Raw genomic sequence first — 26791 nt, 5'->3', positions numbered from 1 at the left:
CATAGTGTAGCAATCATGCTCTGACTGTTCAGCATCGTATCAAGCATCTCTGGAGCGCATGCTTAGGCTAGTCTTCATTACTGGGTCACACTTGACCATGATACTCGGAGTGTGCTTGCAATGCTCCAGAAATTTGTAGGGTTGAAAGAAGATCACAAATACGGTGGTGCCCATAGTCCAATAACGGGTGCCCGCAGCACATTGCATGCGCAGCTCGGAGTGGTTTAACAATGCAAGGAGCATGAGTGCACTTCCCATGTCTAACTTGCTTGTTTACATCTTGCCAAACCGAGAGTACAATGATAGGCAGGGATGGATTGGGAACTCTAAGTGGCCCTGGAAAAAAATTACAAAGCAGCCCCATGTTGTAGGTGTGCCCAAACTAACAACAAGTGCAACAAACACAAATAGACAAGGGTCAGCAAACCACAAGCCACAACAACAAAGGTGGTAGGAGGGCAGAAGCCAATGTGGTGTGCTTAGCTCACTGCAGCAAATTTTCTACAAAGCACCAAACATATTAGGACTGGAGGCCTATGTTAAAGGGATTTTACGGGCAAATACTATTCATGACTTATCCTCAGGGTAAGTCGCCAAAAGTTGATTGGGTGGCGTCCACCACTCAGGAACCCTGGCCGATCAGATGTTCAGGTGCCTGCTCTCAGTGCCACAACACAAACTACAGAGAAGAAGGGGATGGCTCCGATCCCTGTTTAGTGGCCAGCACTGGTAATTGCAGGTGCAGCTCTCATTAGGCTGTGCCTTCAGCCTTCAGCACAGCCTAATGGATTGCTTTGCAGTTTTAGATGCACAGGGAATAATTCTTTGTTGTACTATATACACCAAACATCACATTGTGACATTCCTTATGGGTCTAAATAAATAATAGAATAAACGTTAATAAAGTTTATTTTTAAAAAAGTACACTATTTAAAAAAAGTCTTGTTTTTTGTAAAAGTGACACATATATGCGATATCACTATAATCATCATAAGCATAATTACCTCCATACTGTCACTCAACAGAACCGACTATACCAAGACTAATCTAAGATAAATAGGCCTACAGGCTTTTCCTTGCACCACACTTTGACCCCTCTGCTGTAACTTTGGTGGGTGATGTTGGGGTCATTAGATGACACACACGCTCACCGATGCCGTAAAATCATCAAATGTGACTTTAATACATTCAGGGATCTGTAAGGTGGGCTGAAAGTTACAATGTTAAAGGGGTTGTCCCGCGGCAGCAAGTGGGTCTATACACTTCTGTATGGCCATATTAATGCACTTTGTAATGTACATTGTGCATTAATTATGAGCCATACAGAAGTTATCAAAAGTTTTATACTTACCTGCTCCGTTGCTGGCGTCCTCGTCTCCATGGTGCCGACTAATTTTCGGCCTCTAATGGCCAAATTAGCCGCGCTTGCGCAGTCCAGGTCTTCTGCTGTCTTCAATGGGGCCGCTCGTGCAGAATGCCGGCTCCGTGTAGCTCCGCCCTGTCACGTGCCGATTCCAGCCAATCAGGAGGCTGGAATCGGCAATGGACCGCACAGAAGAGCTGCGGTCCACGGAGGGAGCAGACCCCGGCGGTCATCTTCAGCAGGTGAGTATGAAGACGCCGGACCGCCGGGATTCAGGTAAGCACTCTCCGGTTTGTTTTTTTAACCCCTGCATCGGGGTTGTCTCGCGCCGAACGGGGGGGGGGGGGGGGGTTTAAAAAAAAAAAAAAAACCCGTTTCGGCGCGGGACAACCCCTTTAAGGGCCCCTGCACACTAGCATTTTTTTTCACGTGGTATTGCTGCGTTTGTTTAACGCGAATGTCAATAGGACTTTCTAATGTTAAACACGCATCGCACAAAAAGTTTGTGCTTTGCAATTTTTGTGCGATGTGTTTTTAACATTAGAAAGTCCTATTGACTTTCGCGTTAAAAAAATGCTGCAAAATTGTGTGAAAAAAATGCATGTGAAAAACGCTAGTGTGCAGGGGCGCTAAATCTATGGGCAGCGTTGCTGTGCTTTAGGCATGCGCTGGAGTGAGTGAAGTGTTGCTAAGCAATGCAGCATACACTGCTAAGCTGCACCATATACTGCCCAACCAAGAGCGATAGAGGCACAGAGAGAGAGAGAGCAATAGAGAGACAGAGTGAGAGAGTAATAGAGAGAGACAGTAAGAGAAAGAGTGATAGAGACATAGAGAGGCAGCAATAGAGAGACAGAGACGGAGTGAGACAGCGATAGAGACAGTGAGAGAAATAGTGATACAGAGGCAGTGATAGAGAGACAATGATAGAGAGACAGAGAGAACGATAGAAGTGAGACAGAAAGAGAGAGATAGATAGTGAGACAGAGAGAGCGATAGAGAGACAGACAGAGAGAGAGCAATAGAGAGATAGAGAGAGAGAGTGATAGAGAAACAGAGAACGCAATAGAGACAGAGAGAGCAATAGAGGGACAGATAGAGAGAGTGATAGAGAAACAGAGAGAGCAATAGAGAGAAAGCGAGACAGACAGAGAGGGACAGAGAGACAGAGCGATACAGAGACAGACACAGACAGACAGAGACTTGTAGGCTTTTTTATATTCGATATCTGCTCCAAATACAAAGTGACACTCTAACCACCACTGTTGAAAGATTTTATGTTCGCGTAGTGAACATCGGGTCAATCTAGTATTGCCAATAACAACACTGTTTGAGGGCCAAATAATTCCACCAGACATTGAACACATATAACCACTACATAGTGACTAATATTACCATACTGTTACTGAATAAGACCACTTCAAAGAACAGTATTATAATAATAATTTTATATGAGGGCCAAATATTACCCATAGATCATGACCACATAATACCACCACATAGTGATTAATACCAACATAAGGTCACTGAATAAAGACCACTATCAAGATCAATAATATTTAGGCCCTATATTAGGGCCAGATAATACTCGCAAACCGTAACTGCATAATATCCTCATAGTGTTGCTGAAGAAAAGAACTATACAAAGACCATAATCCCCCTCCCCCCCATACAGTGATCATATAGTGGTAGATATCAGCTTTACACAGGCACATTATATCCAATGATCAAAGGAGACATCATTCCTGACTGGAAGACTTTTCTTCTCCATTTGGCCCAGACCACTATGATGACTTCGCACCTGGTTTCTGCATAATTTAACACAGACATCTTTGACTTCTCAATTTTCCAGCCACCTAGCTTTGTTTCCAAACCTTTACACGGTAAAACCCCTTTAACAAATACAGAAATAAAACTGTTCTGCTTTATTACATTGTGATTTGCTTTCTAGTGCATTTAAGATTAAGGTTTATATGCTTACGTTAAGTGACCGTCCATCACTATGAGATACCACAAAATTATTAGACTGCTACAAAGTGTGAGGAGATGGAAAGTCCAAAATATTAATTACTTCAGCTGAATTATGGCTTTCTGATAACCTTTTGAAAGGAACATGTATCTGTTTAGCTTTATTTTAGATGAAAGGGGAGGAATCTGAAGCGGTTGAAAACAGAATTTTTAAGAAGAAGAAAAATGATTCTGAAGATAGCAATTTCATGAATTATAAGAATAAAATTTGGAAAGCGAAAGGAATTCTAAATGAATCAATACAAGAAGCAGCGTGCATTTGTCTTGGCAGCTCAGTGATGAAATTAATATTTGCTAATCATAGGTCTGAGCTGTTCCAACGAACATGCAACAAAAAAGACTTGATTGAAAAGCGTGAAATGTTATATCTACAGATTCTAATTTTGGAATCGTTGTCTGTGCTTCATATGTAAGTAAGAAAATATAGGATCAGATGACAATACCATATATTCAATAAATTCACAGACTAAAATACATAAATTGAAGGGATTGTGTAAAGAGAACAGATTCTACGAATAGATATATTGCCATGTAGCACCGCCACTGCCCACCACGCTCACCTGCTTGGCTGTTGACATCATTCACATACTGCACAGCATGTTTTCTCCTCTGCCCTGTGGACTGTAGGTCCGTAAAAAGAAATCGCATATGTGAAAAAGCCCATTGAAGTCAACGGGTCCGTGAACTGTCCGTGTGCAGCCCGTTGTAAACACAGATTGCACATGGACAAAATATACAGATAAGTGGATAAGCCCATAAACTAATATTGGCCACAGACATAACAGTGTAACAGTTGAACAGGCATTTTTATGTTTAGTATGGATGAGCTATAGCGAGATATATTTGCTGGCCTTTATTTAAAGGGAAGAATTGTAAAAATTTGAAGAAACCCAAGAATTGGACAGGTTGATATCTAAACTGTCTCATCAATGTCCAACTGACAGCAGATGTGTGGAGGCATTATGCCATCACCATAGACATCAGCAGATTGTTGATTTGCCACTTTTAGAACTAGATGGAGAAGAAAAAGTAGGTGGAGCTATTCCAAATTGGTGCCTTAAAATTTGAGGGGTTCAAGAAAACCTTGAGTACAAATTGGATATGAAGCTTGAATGGAGGTGTTGCCATCCAGGTGGACACCTTAACCTGATGGGTGGGCATAGGATATTGCGTAGGACAACTGTGAAAAAGAGCCCAGTGCACAGTGCAACCTACCAATAAAAATAGTTTTGGAAGTTCAATAATGATAAATACTGTTTATTGTATAAAATTCCAGCAATAAAATGCGTTTCGAGACCGAGAGCCTCTTCATCAGTCAAGCTGGGATATGGACAGCAGAAACTGCAGCTAATACATGGCTCAAGTTTGCAAGGGATTGTAAATGACTCACCAGCTGCAATAGTAGGGCTATTAGAGTGCCACTAATTGGCACCCCTGATAAAATTCCATGAATGTACTCAAGGTCATTTACATGTTATGCCTATTAGCTTGACTCTATCAGTGGTGAACAATATTTATTGCTATTGATCATTGTGCTTATTTGCACAAAGTACATCCTTGTAATAGTTTTCATCTGGATTACTGTTTTTGTAGACTGGACTCTATATATGCGTACCAGTGTCATTGAAGCATATAGATGTGTATGAGAAGCTTTGTAGTGTTGCCTATTTCAGAAGCATTCACTCTCTATTAATGCCCTGACACCTTATTGTGCCTAGTACCCAGTTACATAATTTTTCACCTGGCAGCCTTGGCAAGCATTATAAACTCTCAAGCCAGGAAAATAGCATTTAGTAATTATATTTCTTTCTTTGGAGCCTGCCAATAAGGTGATCTGTGCAGGGTCTGATAGAATGGGGAAACACCCATTACACTTAGGATTAGTTGGCATGAAGTCAACAAAACATTTGAACTTTTATGACTTATATAAAAAAAACTAATTTGGCAAATGGGGCCCCAAGATTCAAATTTTGGGTTCATTTTAATTAAACTGTCACAAGACAATACAACGGGGTGTCCTATATAAATTTAGATGGAGATTCCAATAGACTCCAAATTTGAAATGTATTACTGTAGTTTACTTTGAAGTAAAAAAGGCCCATATAGATGGCCTCTAATGCAGACACCAGGAACAAATGAAATCAAACTGGAGACAAGTTGTTCTACCTCTATGCCGATTTGTCCTAGGGACATTTTAACATTTCCTTTCCTTTCATGTTGCTACTATAATATGCCAGTCTATGTAACATTTGAAGGGTAAGACAATGTTGGAGGCCGTGAGAAAGAGGAATTATAGGGCAGATACATATGGGACTTCCTGGATAAAATAATAGAAGGTTACATGCAGAAAAAAAGACGTATTTTGGGAGATTTTTCAGTAAAACCCCTAGAGAAATAGGTCAACTGTTATATTTGGCTAGGTCAGTTAGGGAAATTAAAAATAGACGGTCACCCTATGATGAATCCCAAATGCCTTTTGAACTTTTTGAATTTTCCTATTTTTGTACCCCAAATTTCGATTATGCCTATTTCTAGTCCACAATTAAATGTTAAGATGTTTATATTTATTTATGCCAAGAAAAAGGAGAGAATCTTACGTTGCTGCTGCTGGTTCGTGCTCGTGTATATCCACTCTATGCAGATGTATACTCACGTCTTTTACCATTCGGTCCGGATGGTTACACTTGACTATGTACAACAGAGATGAGGGAATATGGACGTACTCCGAGTATACTTTTAAACTGCTTTATTGAATATGTGCTCATGAAACAAAGGGCGCGTTTCGATTCGAAATCAAAATGCGTCCTTTGTTTCATGAGCACATATTCAATAAAGCAGTTTAAAAGTATACTCGGAGTACGTCCTTATTCCCTCAACTTTGTTGTACATAGTAAGATGTTTATAACCTTTCCAAGATATTAGAGTGGGGTTATTAATACTTTTCTATTTACACCATATCCTACCTTATTAAATATCTTGACAATGGACTATAAGTAAGCGAGAAGCTCCAGATATCGGACAGAATGAAAATACTACATCTGAAGAAAATCAATGCGAGAAGGTTAAAATTCCAGGAAAACAATGTTGCATCACTTATAGTCCTCTCTTGTCACGAGCTTCATTGTGCCTATTGCTCTTTTCTGTTACTTTATATGTCTATATATATGCTTATGATTAGAGTTGAGCGAACATACTCTGTCGAGCTTGATGCTCATTTGAGTATTAGCGTACTCGATGGTGCTCATTACTCGAACGAGCATCACGCCGACCCCGCCCCTAGTTTTTCGCTCCTCCCCGCTGTGACGTGCCTGTTTTAGCCCGTCCCCGCCGTGACGCAGCACACGCTTCAATGGCAAATTTGGGGGTTGGGAGAGAGATGAACTGAGAAAAAAAAAATAGCTCATGAACCTGCGTTCCACATACAAAAATGCTCGAGTCTCCCATTGTAGCCAATGGGGTTCATTACTCGAGTAGAGCTCTCGAATTTTACGAAAAGGCCGACTCGAATAGCGCGGACCCGAGCATTTGGGTGCTCGCTCATCTCTACTTATGATGTGTACATATTTTTGATACAATGTACCACTGTTGTTATTATTCTCATTGGTACTTTTATTTTTTCAACTTTATAATTAAAAGTTAATTTTAAAAGAAGTTGGTTCTAAATAGACTCCCCATTAGTCTTGGCATGGAAAAGATATCTAAGCCATTTATCATATAAGATAGGGGACATTTACTCATGAAAAAAGATAAGTTTCATCCATGGCTGGTCTCCTTTCTGCCATTTTTTGCCCACCAAATTCTTTCTATGGCAAGGTGTACAGTATGTTGGGTCAGTTTGTGGTGGGGTAAAGCATAGGGGGTTGCTGTGATTGTGTTATTATAGGAGCAGTTTAATTGTGCATGTATAAATGGAAACAATGAGCATTATTTTTATATGATGTTTGTTCTTTGGGAAATGAAAAAAACCTCCAATCTCTAGTTGATTGTGGATATAACCTGTGCATATCATATTTAACAAAACATAATGCTCATTTTGTTTCTATACTGAAGCGGTAAAGTTAGAATAAGGAATATTTCTAGCAGTAACTTACTGATTCCTTTGTGCATTTTACACAATATTTCAAAATGAGAAAAAAATTACATTACTGTCAAGGTAAATCCTGGTATTGCTGCTATGAAGCTTGTAATAATGTATCCAATGAATAACATCATTATTCCAATACGGGAAAAAAACTGATTGCATGCATTTTGTATCATTCAGGAGATGCTGCATATTGTACTCCGGAGCTGTACAAGGAATGTGCCGATCCCGCACTTGGTAAGTCTATTTCTATTCTGTGTTTCGCCAAATGGAATTGCTGATCATTAGCAATTGCTAGTGTTCCATCGGATGGCATATATAAAACGGAGCACCCCAGGAAGCTCTGATTGTAGCTTGTCGGAAGCTTGTGGAGGGAAACTTGTTTTGTGAAGTGGTTCCTCTCTGAGGTCTGAGAAACTATACTATGCTCCTCTTTTGTACATAGTACTCGAAGTACAGATGTAACACTGATGCCATTCTGAAGCTAAACTGATAACATACGAAAGATGCTTCCAATTGTAACACAATCCATAGACTTCAATGGGCATTTTACAACTAAATTAATTAATGCTCGTGCTGCATTTTGAATATAGAAACATATTTAAGCAACCATGTGAAAAACTCAATAGAGTAACCCTGGTTCCGTAATACTTGTCATATACAAAAAATATAAATGTGATATGCCTGGAAAATACATCCGGATGAAAGCAGTCTAAGGTCTTACGTCTCACTTTTTTTTTTTTTATTTAATTTATGGAAAATTAGATAAATCACAACATCAATTATAGCACAATAGTAAATTAAAAGCATGATGTACAGCTGAGAACATTTGACAAGGAAGGTGATTCACCCCATAAGTGGAAATAGCAACATAAAGAGGATAGAAAGGTGTCTAGACATTGTCAGTAGGCCTCGAGTCCTAGCCCAAGGGTGTGCTCATTAGGAGGGACGTCTCAGGGTCATTGATTTAGAGGATGAGAGTAAACATGGTGGTAACGTGAGTTGGGAACTGCAACACAGACCCCACACTTGGTCAAATTTCCCTGGGCACCCGCACCCTTTATAAACTATGTAATTATATGGAATTGACCAGTTACCGCTACATAGATACTGAGGGATTTCTATGATCCATCCATCGTAATGCTAATACTTTTCTAGCTAAGAATAGTACTGCTGTCAAAAATATTCTGAGATGGTGCGGCCAAGTTTCCTCATCGAGTATCCCAAAGAGGCATATTTCAGGGCTTGTAGGGACCGGAATGCCAAAGACTTCCGAGAGAAGGTCCGAGACCTTCCCTCAGAAGCCTCAAATAACACTCCCAAATCATATGCCAGAAATAAGCAAAGTCGTTCGGACATCTAATATACTTAGGCAATGAACTTCTACCCATTCTCTTCAACCTTACTGGAGTACTGATGTACAATATGCAATTGTATCATTTTGTTATTAGCCGCTGGAGAAACAAATAGAGGGCATGCTAGTAAATCTTGAAAGGTGTCATCTGTCAGAGTTGGTATCCTTATGTTTCACTTCTGCAATGACTAAGGACCATACAGGTCAAAAATGAATTAGCCAGGTGTGTTTTCTGTGTGTTACTGATATGATACTTTTATCTGGATTTAACCCCTTAGTGATCACCCATACGCGTTTTCACATCCTGGCTGTCTGGGCTTTAATCTACAGGGCCGTAAAAACATGCTGGCCCTGTAGAGTAAAGCCCAAGGGTATGTGCTTGTGTAGGTAGCCGATAGCAGGGAGCTATCATCAGGCGCGGTGAGTGGTCTCGGTCACGCAATCGCCGTTATCCAATGGATAACAGAGATCGCATAAAAGTTTTAAAAAAGTTTAATAAAGTTAAAGTTTAATCTCCCCTCAAGGATCAGATCTGTGAGGGAAGCTGAAACTACTCACCTTCGGCCCGCTGAAAGGACGCCACAGGCTAAATGTCAGGCGCATGTGCAGAAGACCGGAGAGCCCAGGAAATTTAAAATCTCCCTGCTCCCGGCTAGCAAAGGTAGCCGAAAGCAAAGAGATGTCACCGGAGGCCGCGTTATGCGGTTCCTGGTCACATGATTGCTGTTATACAATAGATAACAGTGATCATATAAAGTTAAGAAAAAGTTTTTTTTTTAAAGTTAGTTTCATCTGTTACAAAATTACTTACCTAAGGCCCCTGGATTTGTCCCTCGACGGAATCTTTATTCGCGGACCTTCCCCCAGCATCTGTGCATGGGCCCAACAGCAAAATGGCGGACGCATGCGCAATAAGTCAAGGATTGTCCAGGAAATTTAAAATCACCCTGCTCCTCGCTACCAAAGCCAAGAGCCTAGAGATTTCACAAGGGGCCATGGTATGCAGTCCCTGGTCACGTGATCGCCGTTATCCATTGGCAAAAGTAAAAAAAAAATTTAAAGTTTCACCTCCCCATCAGATCTGTGAGGGGAGGTGAAAATCACTTACCTAAGGCCTCCGGTGATGTTCCCCGATGGGATCTTTTGGGATGCCTGGCTTCTGCACATGCACCTGTCGACAAAATGGCAGACATATGCGTAAAAGTTGAGGATTGCCCAGGAAATTTAAAATCTCTTTGCTCTCAGCTGGAAAAGGTAGCCGAGAGTAAGGAGATATTACCGGGGGCCGCGGTATGTCTTCCCTGGTCATGTGATCACCGTTATCCAATGGAAAACAGCGATCATGTAAAGTTAAAAAAAGTTTAAAAAGTTAAAGTTAATTTCACCTCATGGGTCATATCCTTGAGGGGAGATGAAATTACTTACCTAAGGCCCTTGGATTTGTCCCCTGACGGGATCTTTATCCGGGGACCTTTCCCCGGCTTCTGTGAATGTGCCCGTCAGCAAAATGGCGTAGGCAAGCGCAGAAGCTGGGGAGGGCCTGGCAAATTTTAAATCTCCTCGCTCCCGGCTATCAAAGGTGGCCGAGAGCTTCGAGCAGTGACCTTCCATTGCAGGCCAAGCCATGTGTCCAATAAGCAGATTAGGCCACAATGGGTATGTTTCTGAACACAGGTCAAACAGGGGTCTATTTTAGGGTGTAAGTCTTCATTCATACATGTGCTGTACAAGAAAACAGTTTTTAAAATGACACAATTGCTAAAAAAATTAAAATAGTATTTTTTTTCTTCTTTTTGTATAGATTCATTTAAAAACTGTGGAGTCAAAATATGCAATACACCCCTAGATGAATTCATTAAGGGGTCTAGTTTTCAAAATGGGGTCATTTATGGAGGTTCTTTATAATTTTGGTAGTTCAAATGCTCGACAAGTGTGCTATGGGGCCTGAAGCACATTCAAGCAAAATTCTGAAAGCCACCGGATGCTTTTTTAGTTTTAGGCCCCGTTGTGCATAAAGACATAAGATAAGGGCCACAAAGGATATGTTTCTGAATACAGAACAAACATGGGTATCCATTTTGGTGTAAATTCTCATTTTCATGTGCACTTTAGAAAAAAAGACTATCTTTAAAATGACATATTTGCAAAAAATATAAAATTCTATTTTTTCTCCTCTAAATAGCATTAACTCCTACTTCTTGCAGGGATGATGGGATTCCCCGTGGGGACGAAAGAATCCCCTGCCACAGCTGTGGCAGAGGATCGTGATGTTCTCCCATTGCTTTCAATGCGGCCGGCGCTACAGCCGCCCCATTGAAAGCAATGGGATGCAGGCAACCCCCGCGGTGATTTTCGGGGGAAGGGCTTACAGTATAAGCCCTTCCCTGAAAATCATCCCTAGGTGTTGAAAAAAATAACATTACTCACCTAGCAGCGCTGTCCAGGCTTCGGCGCGACTTCTCTCTTGCATCCCGAAATTGATCTAAAGCACTTTCTTCTGCCCGGGGATTTAAAAATCCCTGCCTCTTTAAAGTGCTGGTCTGATTGGCTGAGCGCTCAGCCTTTCATTGAAAGCAAAAGAAAGTGCTTTATATCAGTGCCGGCATGCAAGAGAGAAGACACGCTGTACTCGGACAGCGCTGCTACGTGAGTAATGTTTTGGGGTTTTTTCTACACCTAGGAATGATTTTTAGGGAAGGGTTTATATTTCAAGCCCTTCCCCGAAAATCGCTGCGGGAGTTGCCTGCATCCCATTGCTGTCAATGGGGCCGGCGGCAGCAGCGCTGGCTCCAATGTAAACAATGGGCACAGAGCTATGGTCACGCGCATTTTGATAATGCGTGGTGCGCTTTTTTTTGTGCACATAGGTGCACAAAAAAAATGCTCATCTGACTGAGCCCTTAGGCCTGAGGATCCGCTGATTGATGGGGATTGTGAATAGCGGATCTCTGCCGATTAACTATTGACGACCTATTCTGAAAGGTCAACAATAGTAACTTAAGGCCCATTTACACACAACGATTATCACTCAAAATTCATCTGCCATCGTTAGCTTTTTGGCCGAACAATGATTTTTAGTTCAGCATAAAAACCATAATTCGCCCGGCCAGCTGATAGCAGGGACCGCACGCTGTGATTCTCCGGGGGAGCGCTCATAACATTGTTTTCAGCTGCTGTCCTGCGGCAGAACAATGGAAATGTATGCAGATAACAGGCCACCCACTATTATCTGCATACAGCAAAGGGAGATTAATTTAAATACAAATGAAGCTAATAAGCTACTAATAGGCATTAGTGCCCATTAGTAGCTATGCAAAATGATCGCTCAAAACTGTCACTCAAACTGTCTTTTGAGCGAATTTTGAGCGATCATCTTTGCATGTAAATGGGGCTTTACTGGAAAACCCCTTTAATTTATGTCAATTGGCCTTGATTTTTGGATTGTCGGGAGATTCATTCACACCATCATATGCATTTCAGCCCTTTCATCTGAAATGTATTGCACCCTATTACAACTCCCATAGTCTTATTTTGAGATTCCATTTCAAGGACCAATAATGCCACCATATGGCATCTGCAGCATCGAAAACTCAAAAATAAAAATCGCAGTATACCGACATATTTGCATGGAACATTTCTAAAGATGAAGGCATGTCTGAAAGTCATATAATAAACTGTTTTAGAGCCTGCAAATCATTGTATTTGTCCACATGTGATGGGTGAGAAGAGCCGAGTACAGATTATTCGATGTTCCAACATCTTTAGTATTACGTTTTGTGAATTTTAACTAAGTCCATGGTCCACCTACGCATTGTGAAGCTGCACAGTATGGGGTGCTACGAACATCATTTTCCATTCCCTTGTTTTTTGAATGCGAAATGAACACTGGCACTGGCACGAATATAAAAATGCATCTTAATTTTTGAACATGGCCTTCCTTCGTAGTTTTCTTTGTACAGCTATGGAATGGATAATGTTCACTTTTTCATTTTTTCTGCACTCACCAATGCATTGTACAACATGAATCTAACAAATGGCAGTCTCTTCTTACAAAAAAGTGGACTTTGATGGCTCTCTCCTTGAGCCCTGCAGTTATAATGGAACATCCTACTATCCTCCAACTACAGATTAGACCTCTCTGCAACTGAAAATTTTCAGCAAACAAGACAAAAATTCTACACTGTACTTAACACATTTTTGTCTCAAAAAAGCGTATGTGCAGCGCTGCAAAAGGTGGACAAACTGATTTGAAGAATGCCATTGGTTTTATCAGTATTGCCTCGAGAAACACAATATTCAACAATCAATTTCTCTACAATTTAGATAACTTGATGTTATTTACTTCTTCTTCATTAAAAAGGTTTTCCCGCCAAAGCCTTTTATGACATATCTACAAGGTATTTCCTTTAATTTCCTTATATTAAGAGAACTGGAGTCCCCTGACTATCAATCTTTCTCCATGGTGAGTTACTGATTAAGTGTAAAGATGGCTGGACATATCCGAAACTCTCCATTCTATTCTACATTTGGTTGTCCTGCCCTCGTTCTGACTCAGCTTTCTGTCATCCATGCAGAAAACTAGCACTGTATGGCTGAATGAAGTGTGAAAGAAGCCTTAGAGAAACAACCAATCTTGCAGGGTTAAAATATTCCAGTTTTCCCAATAGGTGGAGGTCCCAGAGGTGGGACCGTAATCTATGAGACATTTATGTCATATCCTTTGAATTTGCCAAAAATTGAATTAATGGTAAAACCCCTTTAATTGTACTTTCTTAATTGTTCTTACTACTTTCTTCACTCTTGCAGATTTTCTAGTAGAAAAGGATAATGACTACTGTGTATGTGACACTCCATGTAACATGACGAGGTATGGGAAGGAGCTGTCCATGGTGAAAATCCCCAGCAAAGCTTCAGCACGATATCTGGCTAAGAAGTACAACAAAAGCGAGCAATACATAGCGTAAGTATATTATACCATATGAGCTTGATTCGTGTGTGCTACATGTGTATTATAATGTGTCTACTGATATTGTATACTTCATGTGATGTCACAATAATCGGAGATGGGTGGTAGCTCGCAACAGTGTTGTAGAGATTGCAGAGAAAGAAAATGCTACAGACTCAATAACACAATGTCACACAATTAAAGGGGTTGTCTCACAATTGACTTTTATCACTTATGGATAGGGGATGAAAGTCAATTGTGAGCCAACTCCTTTAAGCTGGTTTATAGGAAGGCGGTGCTGTGGTGCAATGACGAATGCGCACTGCACAATAATGTAATTGTGCCAGAAAGAACAATTTTAATAGGCAACTGAATATATTTTAGCATGTGTTTATATTCTAAATAGCATGTCAGCCAAGTGCAAACATGTCATAGAGACCATGATGTAGCCCTTGAGACAAAGTGGTAAGAATCTGTGTAGGTCCTACAAACCTAACATACTGTAGAGAATTAGCCCAATGATCATGAAATGGACTTGGGGGTAAACAACCATATCAACTTTGCCTATCTCAGGTGGTTAGGAGCATAATGGTATTAGCAGCCTCATTTCAATCTTTGCCATGGGGCACGGTCAACTCTATGTACGACAGAACGTTAGACACAGTGGCATGTGACTTCATCAGCGGTTAGCTATAGTGGCCAGCTATGGCTTTTTACAAGGCACAGCTCTTCCAAGCTGAGCTTATCCTTGACAATATTGCTGCGATCGATGTCATTGTAGAACTATGGTAGATTTTATATGGGAGAAAATTGAAAGTGACTACTTTATAAACCCATGCTGTGGCATTTAATGGATCAGTCTTGAGCTTAAATTTGGTTCCTAATTCTCAATTTTCTTTCCATTTGGCTCTCAGGACATATGCGCAGGCTTCTTTTATTTGTCTGACAAAGTCTTCAGAGCAGTCTTGTAGTATAATATTAGTATCTCTTGAAATACCAAAACCATACTGATGGCCCCTTGCGAATGAAGGCTTTTTCTCTGGGAAAGCAGCCTGACGTCTTCATAACAGACTGGAACATCCCTGTCTAGACTTTTATAGAACTACTAAAGTCCAGCAGAGGGATTATTCTTCGAAGTGTGGATTTCAGAATTGATTGACGTGTTTTAATTAATATTCTCACAGTGCTTCATGTATGGATTGACACTTTTCATGTCCAGCCGGAACAGGATAAACCCCTTTTCTGTATAATGCTGGAAGAAGCAGTTCATTATTAACCTGGCACTAAAGATTCAACTTATAGGAGATTTCATCCGTCTGTTGACAATATGCCACTCAAAGTGCAGAGTTACCGCACGCTCGGCGCTGAATATTAATTCCCCATGAATACCAAATGGTGAATTAATAAACCATTGCATATGAAAGGATCCAAGTCTACTCTGGGTAACAGGACTAGCCTTTCAATCAGCTGCGCTGTTACACTCTGTAAGATAGACATTGTATTGTTCTTGTGCTTTTATTGTTGGCAGATGTGCATTGCTCGTAGCATAATAGAGAAAAGCCTCAATTTTGCTAAGGAAATCCATAAATCATTCATCTGTCAGATAACTGGTATGAGCACAGAGACCGGAAATACTTTGTACAGGAGATCTCTTTATTGAATGTTTTATTAAACTGTAAAAATGTGAGAAAGTCGTTAAAACGAAGAAATGGTAAAAATGATGTCTTTTTCCCTTAAAGAGTACCTTCCATTCCTACAGAAAACTCAAATGCAGCAGAACTTTACCATTATCCAGATGTCGGTGTGTGTTCAAGCTGTGCTGCTCTATTTCTTCAATACAGAACACCAATCTTCTGATGCTATTCAGGTCGACAGAAGTGTAGAACAGTCTACCACCCTCCTGAATACAGATAGTGACAGTCAAAGAGGAAGAAGAGTGATACATTGTAACATCCACAGGAGTTGGCTTCAGAAGATTGAGGCTCTATGTTAAAAAACAGAACACCACAGATTGATAAAGCATGTGTAAAATTTGATCAAAAATGGTAAACTCTGCAAGGGTTTATTAAACGGGGGCACTTTAAACAAGGCCAACTACAGAATGGCCACAGGGGATAACCTATTGGGCAGTTAGAAAGACCACTGTACAGCCCCTCTCACTTCTTTCCACACTGACTGCCCAACAGCCAGCAGGCACTTGATCTGAAAGCTAATCCCCCTAAATGCAGAATGTACAGTGAGCATCACCAATGTCTAGTAATTTACCCCTGTAGGGTCATCTCGTAGGTTGTGTTAAGGCGCGTCGCATGACAGTTTTCTTAGACCATGGATGTTACTGGCGCTGCAAACACCTCGCTGGATCCAGCCACTTATGATTGCACATTGCAAGACCAAATTTTGAGGATTCTACAGACTGTTGCAACCCGCTTAGACTCTAGGGAAAACGAACAGTCTGCACAGGCTCCTATTCAAACTGCTACACAAGTGGTTACACAGCTAGTTAATCAAGTGTCTACTCAGCTAGCTACTTAAACTGTATATCTGCGTCCAGATACTGCTCCTGACACTGAACCACAACTGCCATTACCATCATAATTTGATGAAGACCCCAAGTCTTGCCTCAAGTGTCAGATACATTTTAAACTCAAACTTGCACAGTTCCCTACTGATCGCAGTAAGATAGCATTTATTATCACTGTCTGGTGAAGTTCTAGCTGGACTACACCACATTATGGGAGCACAAGAGTTCCACAACTACTGATCTTCAGATTTTCTTGGCCACATTCCTTACTGTATTTGAGAAAACAGGGACAAGTTTCCTCAGTTGTTTCTGCTCTCCTCCTTCTATGGCAAGAGTCCAAGACAGTTAGTCAGTATTGCACACTGGCCATAGAACTAGAATGGAATGACCAGGCACTTCCAGGCAGTATTCTGGAAGGACTTTCAAGTAGAAAAAAAAGATGAGCTGGCTGTTAGAGATCTACCCTCGTCCCTGGAGGGCCGGATCTGTTTGGGCCTTCAGAATTGATATATGTTTCAAAAAACATCTATGTAACGTTATCCACAAGAGTAGAAAAATTTTTTGGCTCCTCGTTTCTCCAGGCCACTTCAGCCTCCTCAATAAAGTACCTATGGAGGTAAAAAGAAACAAGCTTTTGTCCGACAAATGACTGCGAAGGAGAATGCAAAATTTATTTTTGTATTGTGGTAATGGACATTACCTAAACTCTTGCCCAGTCAAGCAAGGGAAACTCTGCTATGTAGGGCCAGTTAGAGAGGCTACTTTAGGCTCCTTTCTGAAATTCCTGTTTCCTGCATCTCTGACCTGTGGTGACATGCACTCCTCTACAGGATTCCTGCTCCACCTGGTGGTCAAGCACAGGATACCCACACCGAAGAAGGCCATCTCTGTCACCATCCCCGTAGACCTGCGAATTGGGATTCTACACAGAGAGAAGATTTCCCTGCTGGTTTCTTGGCTCTATCTGCACTTGCCAGTCATCTACTGGCATACTGGGCAGATCAATTGCTGGAGCACCAGCTATTACACCCACTGTATGTGCTCTGTTGCTCCAGTCCTTTAACCACAAGTTCCTTGAGAGCTTCCAGGTCTACCTAAACAATACACTATGTATGCAGATATGTAAAGTAAAAAAGAGGCTGAGACCTAGTTTCCATATGGCTGTCTTTTTGACTTCTTGCCAGGTGCATCACCAAATTTATTTTTTACCGAGACTCAAACCATGTCTGGGTACATCAAGAAAAATCTTGAGAAGATTTATCTGAAAGTCTTCTTCACCAACCTGTTGTTCTTCTTGTAAAGGAAAGATGGCACTCTGTTAGCATGCATTGATTACAGAAGTCTTATTGCTGTCAGAATAAAGAACAAATATCCATTACCCTAAATTTCTGAATTATTTTTACCATACTTGATCCCTGTGGTGCATGTAACCTCATCAACATACGTGAGGGAGATGAGTGGAAAACTGCATTCAATGCAAAAGATGGACATTATGAATACTTTTTTTATGCCTTTCGGTCTGTGCATTGCCTCTGTCTTGTTTCACAAATTTGTAAACGATGAGTTCCAAGACCTTAGTAATTGTATCTCTAGATGACATATTGATATTTTCTAGTGATCTTCCTTCACACCAAAAGCATGTTGAGACACTCCTACGGCATCTACACAAAACGTGCTATGTGAAAAATCCAGTCTTCCTTTCCTGGGGAACATCATTTCTGCTCAGGGACTTGGTATAGGCAAAGAAAAACTGTCCACAGAGTTTGCCAGTGCCGCCATTCTCCAGCACCCGGACAACTCGAAACCTTTTTATCTAGAAGTCTACAGCACCTTCCTGGGGAGCCCCTCTATGATTCCATCTTTTTGAAAAGAAAACTAAGACAGACGTTATGTCCAGGTTTTTGGATGCATCAGATGGCAGTCCTAAACCTCATCATTGACCATTAAAAAATTGTTTCTGCCATCTATTCAACATACCCCCCAGGTAAAATTCTTTCTTGGGAACATGACTGTAAACTGGCTGACATCCTGGTTTAAAGAGGACCATTGAATTTATTTCTCAGCATCACTCATGGCCTACTGTGGCTAAAGATGTAAGAAAATTTGTTTCTGCGTGCCACACCTGCACCAGCAACAGATGTAGTGGCTTAAAAAAGGGCACTACATAGCGCTGTTAAGCTGTGGGCACCAGTAATATAATAACCGTCCCTAGGGGTTCAATCTGAGTCAATTTTGCACATGGGATGCAGGTAACCTAGCAACCAGTTAGGACGTTTTTATTCAGCTACACAGGATAGAAAAAATGCCCAGAGACTTGGATGATGGAGGTAGCCTAGCAATCAAACAAGTTGTGATTGGCTGCAGACAGACTGGTCAAGTGACAGAGGCAATAAATAGCTGGACAGAACGGTTGCAGAAGGGAGATAAAGGAGAGCAAGAGGAGGAAAGGCAGAGCAGCAGAGGGAGGAGCAGGAGCAAGAGAAGGAAGGAGAGAAGCAGAAGAGAAAGAGAGAAACAAGAGAGAAGCAGGAGAGAAAGACAATAACAGGAGAGGAAAGAGAGAAAGCGGAGAAACAGGAGGAAAATCTGAGAAACAGTGAGTAACAGAGAAAGAGAGTCAGCTGTGACAGTGAGTAGAGGAGAGATAAGAGAGCTGAGATAAAGAGAAGGAGACAAAGAAATAAAGAGATGTAAATATGAAGAGGGATGGAGAAAAGAAATGCAGGGTAAGCTCCTAGTATATAAATATATTAGACACAGGTGTCTTCATTGTTGCAAATTGTATATAATTTATTATTCACTGTGTGTGTTGAAGAGAATCTCATCTCCATGCCTGATTGAATAATAACATAGTGTTTACAACAAGTTAAGCAGAATATCTGACTCTGTGTGTTATTCAGCAACTCACTACTACAAATCGTGCCCATGGGCACTGGCGTCAGAACTAAAAAGAAAAAAATCATAATTACCCACTAAATAAGCCCACCATACAAGTCTTCACTACACTGCCCAACTGGATTACTTCACCCTCTGCCAGTCCCACAGTCACCCTGGTTTCATATTGTCATGGACTTTATTACCTAATTCTTCTGGCCACACTGTAATTTGATGGTAGTTGATAGATTCTCAAAGATGGCTCAGTTCATTCCTCTTCCTGGTCTGCCCTCTGTTTACGAGAAGCAGAGAAGCATTCTGCAAGTTGCACGGGCCTCCACTTTATATTGTCTCTGATTGTGGAATTTGATTTGCATCCCATTTCGGGAGAGCTTTCCTCCGTCTAATGGCACCTCTGCCCAGTGCAGCATCAGCAGCCACATTTACAGCAAAATTCGTATTCCATTTGGAGGGGTCAAGTGTGAAAACTGGGGTTCCTCAGGTGCTGCCACCTCAGATAGCCTAAGGCTAAACTGTTGTGTGTGGCAAGGCAGATCCACACCCATCTGCCTAACAGGTTGCCTGCTTACAATCCAACTCTAATGACAGGGGTCCTTTCAGAACTCTTAGGCCCACATTTACTAAAACTGGTTTATCTTATGCCAGTCTAAATATTAACAATAGTTGGAGTAATTTGCGCCAATTTTATTAAAAGGCATGTATCTCTTTAAAAAATGTGGTGGATTTGACACTAAGGACCCATTTACTGTATAATACTGGTGTATTTGGTCTATATTCAGTCTGTATTTTTTACTAACTGAACATGGACTGAATGCATAAAAACTGAATCAAATTGGTGTATTCAGACGTGCATTTCTTTACGTCATGAAATAAAACTCACAGCGTGTCTTATTTTGGTCCGTATCACTCATGAAAGTCTATAGGGCTGTAAAACAAATGCAGTGAAAACAGATGCTACATTCACTGCATTTCTTTATGCATATTGCCAGAAGACAGTGAAAAGAAAAAAGTGACATCAATTGGGCTCTACCCACAGGAGAGAGAATAACTAGCTGGTCAGTGGGAGTCCAACTGCTGGGACCCCTCCAGCCTCCAGAATGGGGGTCCCATGCCCCTTGTGAGACTGGCAAAATGAAAGAGCAATAGTAGCATACTCCAAATATAACCAAGTTCAAGCACTTGGCTATCTCTTTTGAAATGAATGGAGCAGTGGCCATGTATATGCACTGACGTGGAATTAATTTTGCGAGTCTCTCAAGGGACACGGGACCCCGTTCTGTTGAAGGGGGGTCCCAGCTGTCAAATCCCCACTGCTCACCTAGTTATCCCCTATCCTGCAGATAGGGAATAACTTAATGTCACCAGAATACCCCTTTTCCTTTAAGCAGAATTAACTCTGAAACCTGTTAAAGTTCCGTATAACATTGCATGGGTAAGACTGGTGTTTTGATCCTTAAAGGGGGTTACGGAGGGAATATTATTGGCTGCAGCAACGATAACGTCTAGGCGATAAGACATGTGACTGCTGCAGCTAATCACCATCTATATAAATTTCCTCATTTATATAGCACATAAATATTTAGCAGCACTGTACATCACTTGATAGTGCATTCTGTCCCTATTGGGGCTCAGAATCTAAATTCACCTATTAGTATGTTTTTGGATTTTGGGAGGAAACTGGAGGAAGCCCATGCAAACAAAGGCAGAACATACAGACTCCATGAGGATGTTGTCCTTGGTCAGATTTCAACCCAAGACCCCAGCTCTGCAAGGCAACCATGTTGCCCAATGATTACTGTAGGAGTAGCAAGTATTGGGGTACTGGGCATGGAATGGGAGAGGCAGGGGAGTATGGATTTTTTAATGTTATTCTACCACAGTGAGCAGCTTTAGAAGATTAATCCCACTATAGACAATTATAGCATATGTACAAGATATGCTATAAATATATGTGACGGCCTGGTCACAACTTTTTGACCCAATGGCCTGGTCACAACTTTTTGACCCCTACCAAATGGGGTAAATTGGCTTCTGCTTCATTGAGGTTTTCTTGCCTTCCTATCGATTAACAAGGCGGGGGGATGGAAACAGGCTTAACTGGATGGACATTTGTCTTTTTTCAGCCTTGCATACTATGTTTCCATGTACAAGCATTATTCTTTTAACCCCTTAAGGACCAAGCTGTTTTGTACCTTAAGGACCAGACACTTTTTAGGGATTTTACCCATGTGGCGGTTTTACTGCTCTATTTTTTTTTCCCTTAGCTACCAAAATTATTGCTGCTACGTTTTTTTTCCCGTGACATATAGGACAATTTTTTTACATCTTTTTCACTGACTTTTTTTTCCGTTTTTTGTTTTATTGTGGGTAAGAAGCATAAAAAAATCATTTTTTAAAATTATTTTTATATTTACACTAAAATAAAGTATGGAAATGGGTTCCTCTGTTTATTTCGGACATTTTGATATATAGTATGTATGGTTTTGGTTTACAGGGCGCATACGGCGACGGTTTTTGTTGGCGTCTGCTTTGTGTTATTCTCTTTCTTATGTATGTATTGTTGTTTTATTCTGTTATTTTGTCTTACTGATGTATGTAATTATGTTTTTTACTATCTATGTCCCCCATGATGTCATACAAGACCTCTGGGGGACATTCACTTTTTTTTTTTCCTTATTTGACACTTTCCCACTGTAGCTGGGGCGTCCATAGGAGCGCTAGTTACAGAAGAAAGCAACCCCTGTGGTGACATTAGTCACCTGCAGAGCTGCCAGGGTCTAGTCTGACCCTCCAGCTCTGCAGTAGCAGGGAATCCCAGGAGGTCACATGACCCCCCGAGGCTCCTGTAGTGAAAGTACTTGTTACTTTCACTTTCCCCATACAGTGCTCATTGAGCACTGTATATCGGGGAAGCAGAAGGCAGGAAGGGTTAAAAAGCCCTCCTGCCTTCTGCTCCGGGTTATCAGCTGTTACTAACAGCTGATAACCCGTTCCGTAATTTTACTATCGGCGGTGCTCTAAGCCCAGGACCAGGCGCCGTAAATTTACAGTGGCTGGTCCTAAATGGGTTAATAAAGGTGCTAGGGAGCTTCAGGAATTTAAATTTGCAGCCTCTACTTCAGTGAAGATCTTTGCACGGCAATAGTGGGTAACAAAAAAAAAAGTGATTCCGATAAAACAGTGGATATTATGGAATTGCTAATTCTGTTACTTCCTATTATATATATACATTCACCAAAGTTGAACATATAGCTTAACACTATGTAGATTAATCACTCACTGTTGGCTGTTATTAATCTCTGCCATACCTTTCTCCTTCATCTTTGAGAGTAGATTAATTTGTCCTTCCCTTACCAATTCTTATTCACTTTCACTGGCATATTCAACAGCTCCACCAACAGGTTACAGATGTGATGGATCTTTTAGATGACGGCTTCTCTTAGACTTCACATTATTCTGTAGACATAACAGAATAGAAGACAGTTTAGAAATATATCTACAATTACAGTAATGGGGGCAGAGCTCAATGTAGAGTTATATTTATAAAAGAGGCCATAATCCTAACCTGACCCATGACGACAAACTACTTTTATAGTGCAAATGTTTTGGTTTTTTTTGTTAAGAACAGGCAGTTTTAAGAGTTTTTTCAATTTATTTAATCACTATAAGCAGAACATTTTTAATTGAAAATCCCTCTTGAAAGGCTGCCCTCTTCTTACTCATCAATGCATCTGATGATCGCTGCTAAGTGAGATTTGTATTCAGTTGCATAGACCCTGAATACAGCATTGGAGTATGAGGGATCTTCCTCTTCAATCTGCAGCACAGATTGGTAGATATTAGTTTTGTATGAAATTTGGAACTAAATAAAAAAACAAGGTAATGGGCTGGGAATGTAATAACATGCAAAAAAAAGCATACTTACCTGATTAAGTGGTCCCCAATTCAGTGCAGGTGCATCAGTCCCAGTCACATTGACCCTTGAAGACGTTGCAGTGATTACATCCCGTTCATTGTATATATGACCCCTCATCCAATCATAGTCCCCACTAGTTATGTGCTGTTCATGGCATTAGCACCTCTGAAGCTGTGATTGGTTGAGCTGTCACGTGTACAATGAACGGCACATGACCAATGCACTCTCCCTTCGGACATGAGCATCGGGCCCAGGGCTCCTGTGCTGGACCAGGGGAAGGGGGGTCCCTGTCTATTGAGTGTGGCTTAGTTTTCTAATTCATTACATTCACAGCCCTTTAGATATTTTTTCTAGTCCTGTGAAACCCCTTTAAATATGGCTTTTTAGATTGATTCTAACCTAATTACCTTTTGCACTCTTTGTGTTTTAGGCTGGGAGCAGACACGCTAAAGAGAATCCCGCCCCAGCAAGTAGCTGCATTCAGCTTCATTTCACAGTGTGCCCGCTCCCCGAGTTCCTAGTGTACTGTGTCTCACTACTGATATACCCAGGTACTCAGGTAATGGGCATGCTGTGAAGAAAAGCTGAAAGCAGCCACTTGCTGGGAGATATGGATTCTCTTCAGCGCGCCAGCTCCTGGTCGTTAACACAAGGAGTGCACAGGAAAAAAAGTTAAAATTGATCTAAAAGCCATGTTTAATACAAAACTAATATCTACAGATCTGTACCAATAACAGGGTTGTAGGCTGCAGCTGAGTACAGATTTCACTGGGCATTGGCCATCAGAGGGATTTTCAATCAAAAGCACTCTGAATATGATAGTTACGGTAAATAAATTTTAAAAACTCTTAAAATCACTTGCTCTTTACATTAAAAAAACAATGACCATTACTCTTAAACCTCCTAAGGACCAGGCTGTTTTGTACTTTAACCCCTTCACGACGCAGCCTTTTTTTTTCCATTTTTGTTTTTTCCTCCCCCCTTTAAAAAAATCATAACTCCTTTATTTATCCATCGACGTCACTGTATGAAGACTTGTTTTTTGCGGGACAAGTTTTAGTTTTTAATGGTGCTATTTAAAGTACCATATAATGTACTGAAAAACTTTAAAAAAATTATAAGTGGAGTAAAATAAAAAAAAAACGACATTTCGCCATCTTTCAGTGCGTCTTGTTTTTACGGCACACAAACTAAAACAAAAGCGACATGATAACTTTACTCTATGGGTCGGTACGATTGCTACAATACCAAACTTGTATAGTTTTTTTTTTACTATACTACACTTTTATTTTTTCAAAGTCATTTAATTTTTTTCAATTATTTTCTGCCGTCATCTTGTGGGATGTAGTTGAGCAAGGACTCATTTTTTGCGGGATGTCCGGTAGTTACCGATAGTATCAATTTGGAATATATATGACTTTTTAATCCCTTTCATTGCGTTTTTTCTGGGAGACAGGGTGACTGAAAAAGTGCATTTCTGGCGTTCTTTTTTTTTTTTCGAACGACGTTCACCGTGCAGGAAAAATAATGCACTACTTTGATAGATCAGACATTTATGGACGTCGCAATACCAAACATGTATTTTTATTTAATGATTTAGATTTTTTAATAATTAATATGGCAAAAGGGGGGTGATTCAAACTTTTATAACTTTTTTTTTTTTACAATTAAAAAAACTTTATTGATTTTTTTAAACTTTACTTTAAAGTCCCCCTGTGGGACTACAACCAGCGATGCTTTGATTGCTCCTGCAGTATGACATAATGCTATAGCATTACGTCATACTGCCATTTGACATGCAGTCTATCAAGCCACCCCACGAGGATGGCTTGATAGGCAGTCTGCTAAGGCAGCCCTGGGGCCTTTCTAAAGGCCTCCGGCTGCCATTACACCTGCACGGCTCCCCCGATCTCACCGTGGCGGGGCCGTGCGGGACCCCGATGTTCGGGGGATTTAAACGCCGCTGTCAGGATTGACAGTGGCATTTAAAGGGTTAATAGCCGCGATCGGCCATTTGGCCGATCGCGGCTATTGCCGTGGGTGTCAGCTGTAGTAAACAGCCGGCGCCCGCGCTGTGTGCAGAGAGGTCGTCCCGCGACATCTCTGCATACATACCCCGATGCTCCAGGACGTAAATGTACGTCCTGGAGTAGGAAGGGGTTAAGGACCAGATACTTTTTAGGGATTTTACCCATGTGGTGTGTTTTTTTTTCTTTAGCTACCAAAATTATTTTTGCTGCCTTTTTTTTCTGTGACATATGGTGGCTATTTGTTTAAGATCTTTTCCACTGACCTTTTTTCCATTTTTAAGTGGGGTTAAAAAGCTAAAAAATGTTTTTAATTTTACATTTATAGCAATTTTTTTTAAATTAATATATTTTCATTAAAATAAAGTATAGTAATGGTTTCCTCATTTTGTGTTGTACGTTTTGAGATATAATATGTATGGTATTAGATTAGAGGGCACATACGGTGACGGTTTTGGTTGGCGTCGGCTTTGGGTTATTTTCTTTCTTATGTATATATTTTTATTTTATTCTGTAATTTTGTTTTACTTATTTATGTAATTATTTTTTTAACTATCCATGTTCCCCATGACGTCATATAAGACCTCTGGGGGACATTCACATGTTTTTTTTATTTTACACTTTTCCATTGTAGCTCGGGCATCCATTGGAGCCCCAGTTACAGGGAAAACATACCCCTGTAGTGACAATAGTCACTGGCAGAGCTGATCAGAGTCTGCTATGACCCTGCAGCTCTGCTGTGCCAGGGGATCCCAGCGGTCACGTGACCGCCGGCTCGCGTAGTGGAAGAAACACCTCCACTTTCACTCTTTAGTACATAGCACTCATTCAGCGTTGTGTGCTCAAGAAAGAAGAAGGCAGAAGTGGTTAAAAAGTGGGTTCTCAACTGTGACTAACAGCTGACAACCCCGACCTGCTTCTGCTTGATTGCAGAAGCAGGGGCTTTAAACCTGCACCGTATTTTTACTATCGAGCGGGAATAAAGCCTAGGACCAACGCCATAAATTCACTGTGCTTGGTCCTTAATGGGTTAAATAGAAGCTAGTACGGTTTTCCTAACCCCCTTCGATCAACTATTATCACTTATCACTTAGTTAAAGTGGTATTCCAGGCGCAGAGTAATATTTTGAAATCTAATGTACATCATCACAATGTCATTTTGTAATAGGTTCACTGTACAGGGTTTGGCTACTTTATTCATTTCCTATGTATATCAAATGACTCTCAGCCTGTAAAAATATCTCCATTTCTTCTGACATCTTGTCCGCATTTGCTACTTCCTTCCTTGTCCGTAGCCCCCAACTTCCTGCGAGCAGTGCATGATGGGAGGACAGCAGTTGAAGTACTGCACAGCATTGCTCATGTTCAGTTCCGAGTGTCGAAAGGTTGTGTCTGTTTGCTTCAGCTGGCTTTCTCTGGCCCTGAGTGAGAGGGAAGTTGGTGCTAGTAAGTTGTAGGACTTGTGAGCTGTGGGCGGAGCTTCAGTGCTGAGCAGTAAACAAGCTCTATGCATGCTGGAGGCTTTAGGTAACAGTCTGTTATTGTGTTTACTGGGGAAGTGATATATGTAAACACAGTGTCAGATTGGCAGCTGCAAGGGACAAAGAAGAGGGTCCAGAGCAGCAGATAAACTTAGCTATACCTCCTAGATTTTAGCATTT

At 40.9% G+C, this 26791-nt stretch overlaps 1 protein-coding gene across 1 annotated transcript in view; it reads left to right on the top strand.

Annotated features, from left to right (window-relative positions):
• Nucleotides 1–26791, top strand: part of ASIC1 (acid sensing ion channel subunit 1) — a 256600-nt gene that overhangs the window by 192833 nt on the left and 36976 nt on the right. The window contains exons 7-8 of the mRNA XM_066593699.1: nt 7653–7709; nt 13633–13786. Of these exons, the coding sequence (XP_066449796.1) occupies nt 7653–7709; nt 13633–13786 (211 nt within the window). The remainder of the gene's footprint in view (nt 1–7652; nt 7710–13632; nt 13787–26791) is intronic.

This window comes from Eleutherodactylus coqui, chromosome 1 (genome assembly GCF_035609145.1).
Source record: "Eleutherodactylus coqui strain aEleCoq1 chromosome 1, aEleCoq1.hap1, whole genome shotgun sequence".
NCBI classification, from domain to species: domain Eukaryota; kingdom Metazoa; phylum Chordata; class Amphibia; order Anura; family Eleutherodactylidae; genus Eleutherodactylus; species Eleutherodactylus coqui.
Note: the sequence above shows the minus strand (reverse complement) of the source record. Positions and strands in the feature narration are given on the sequence as shown.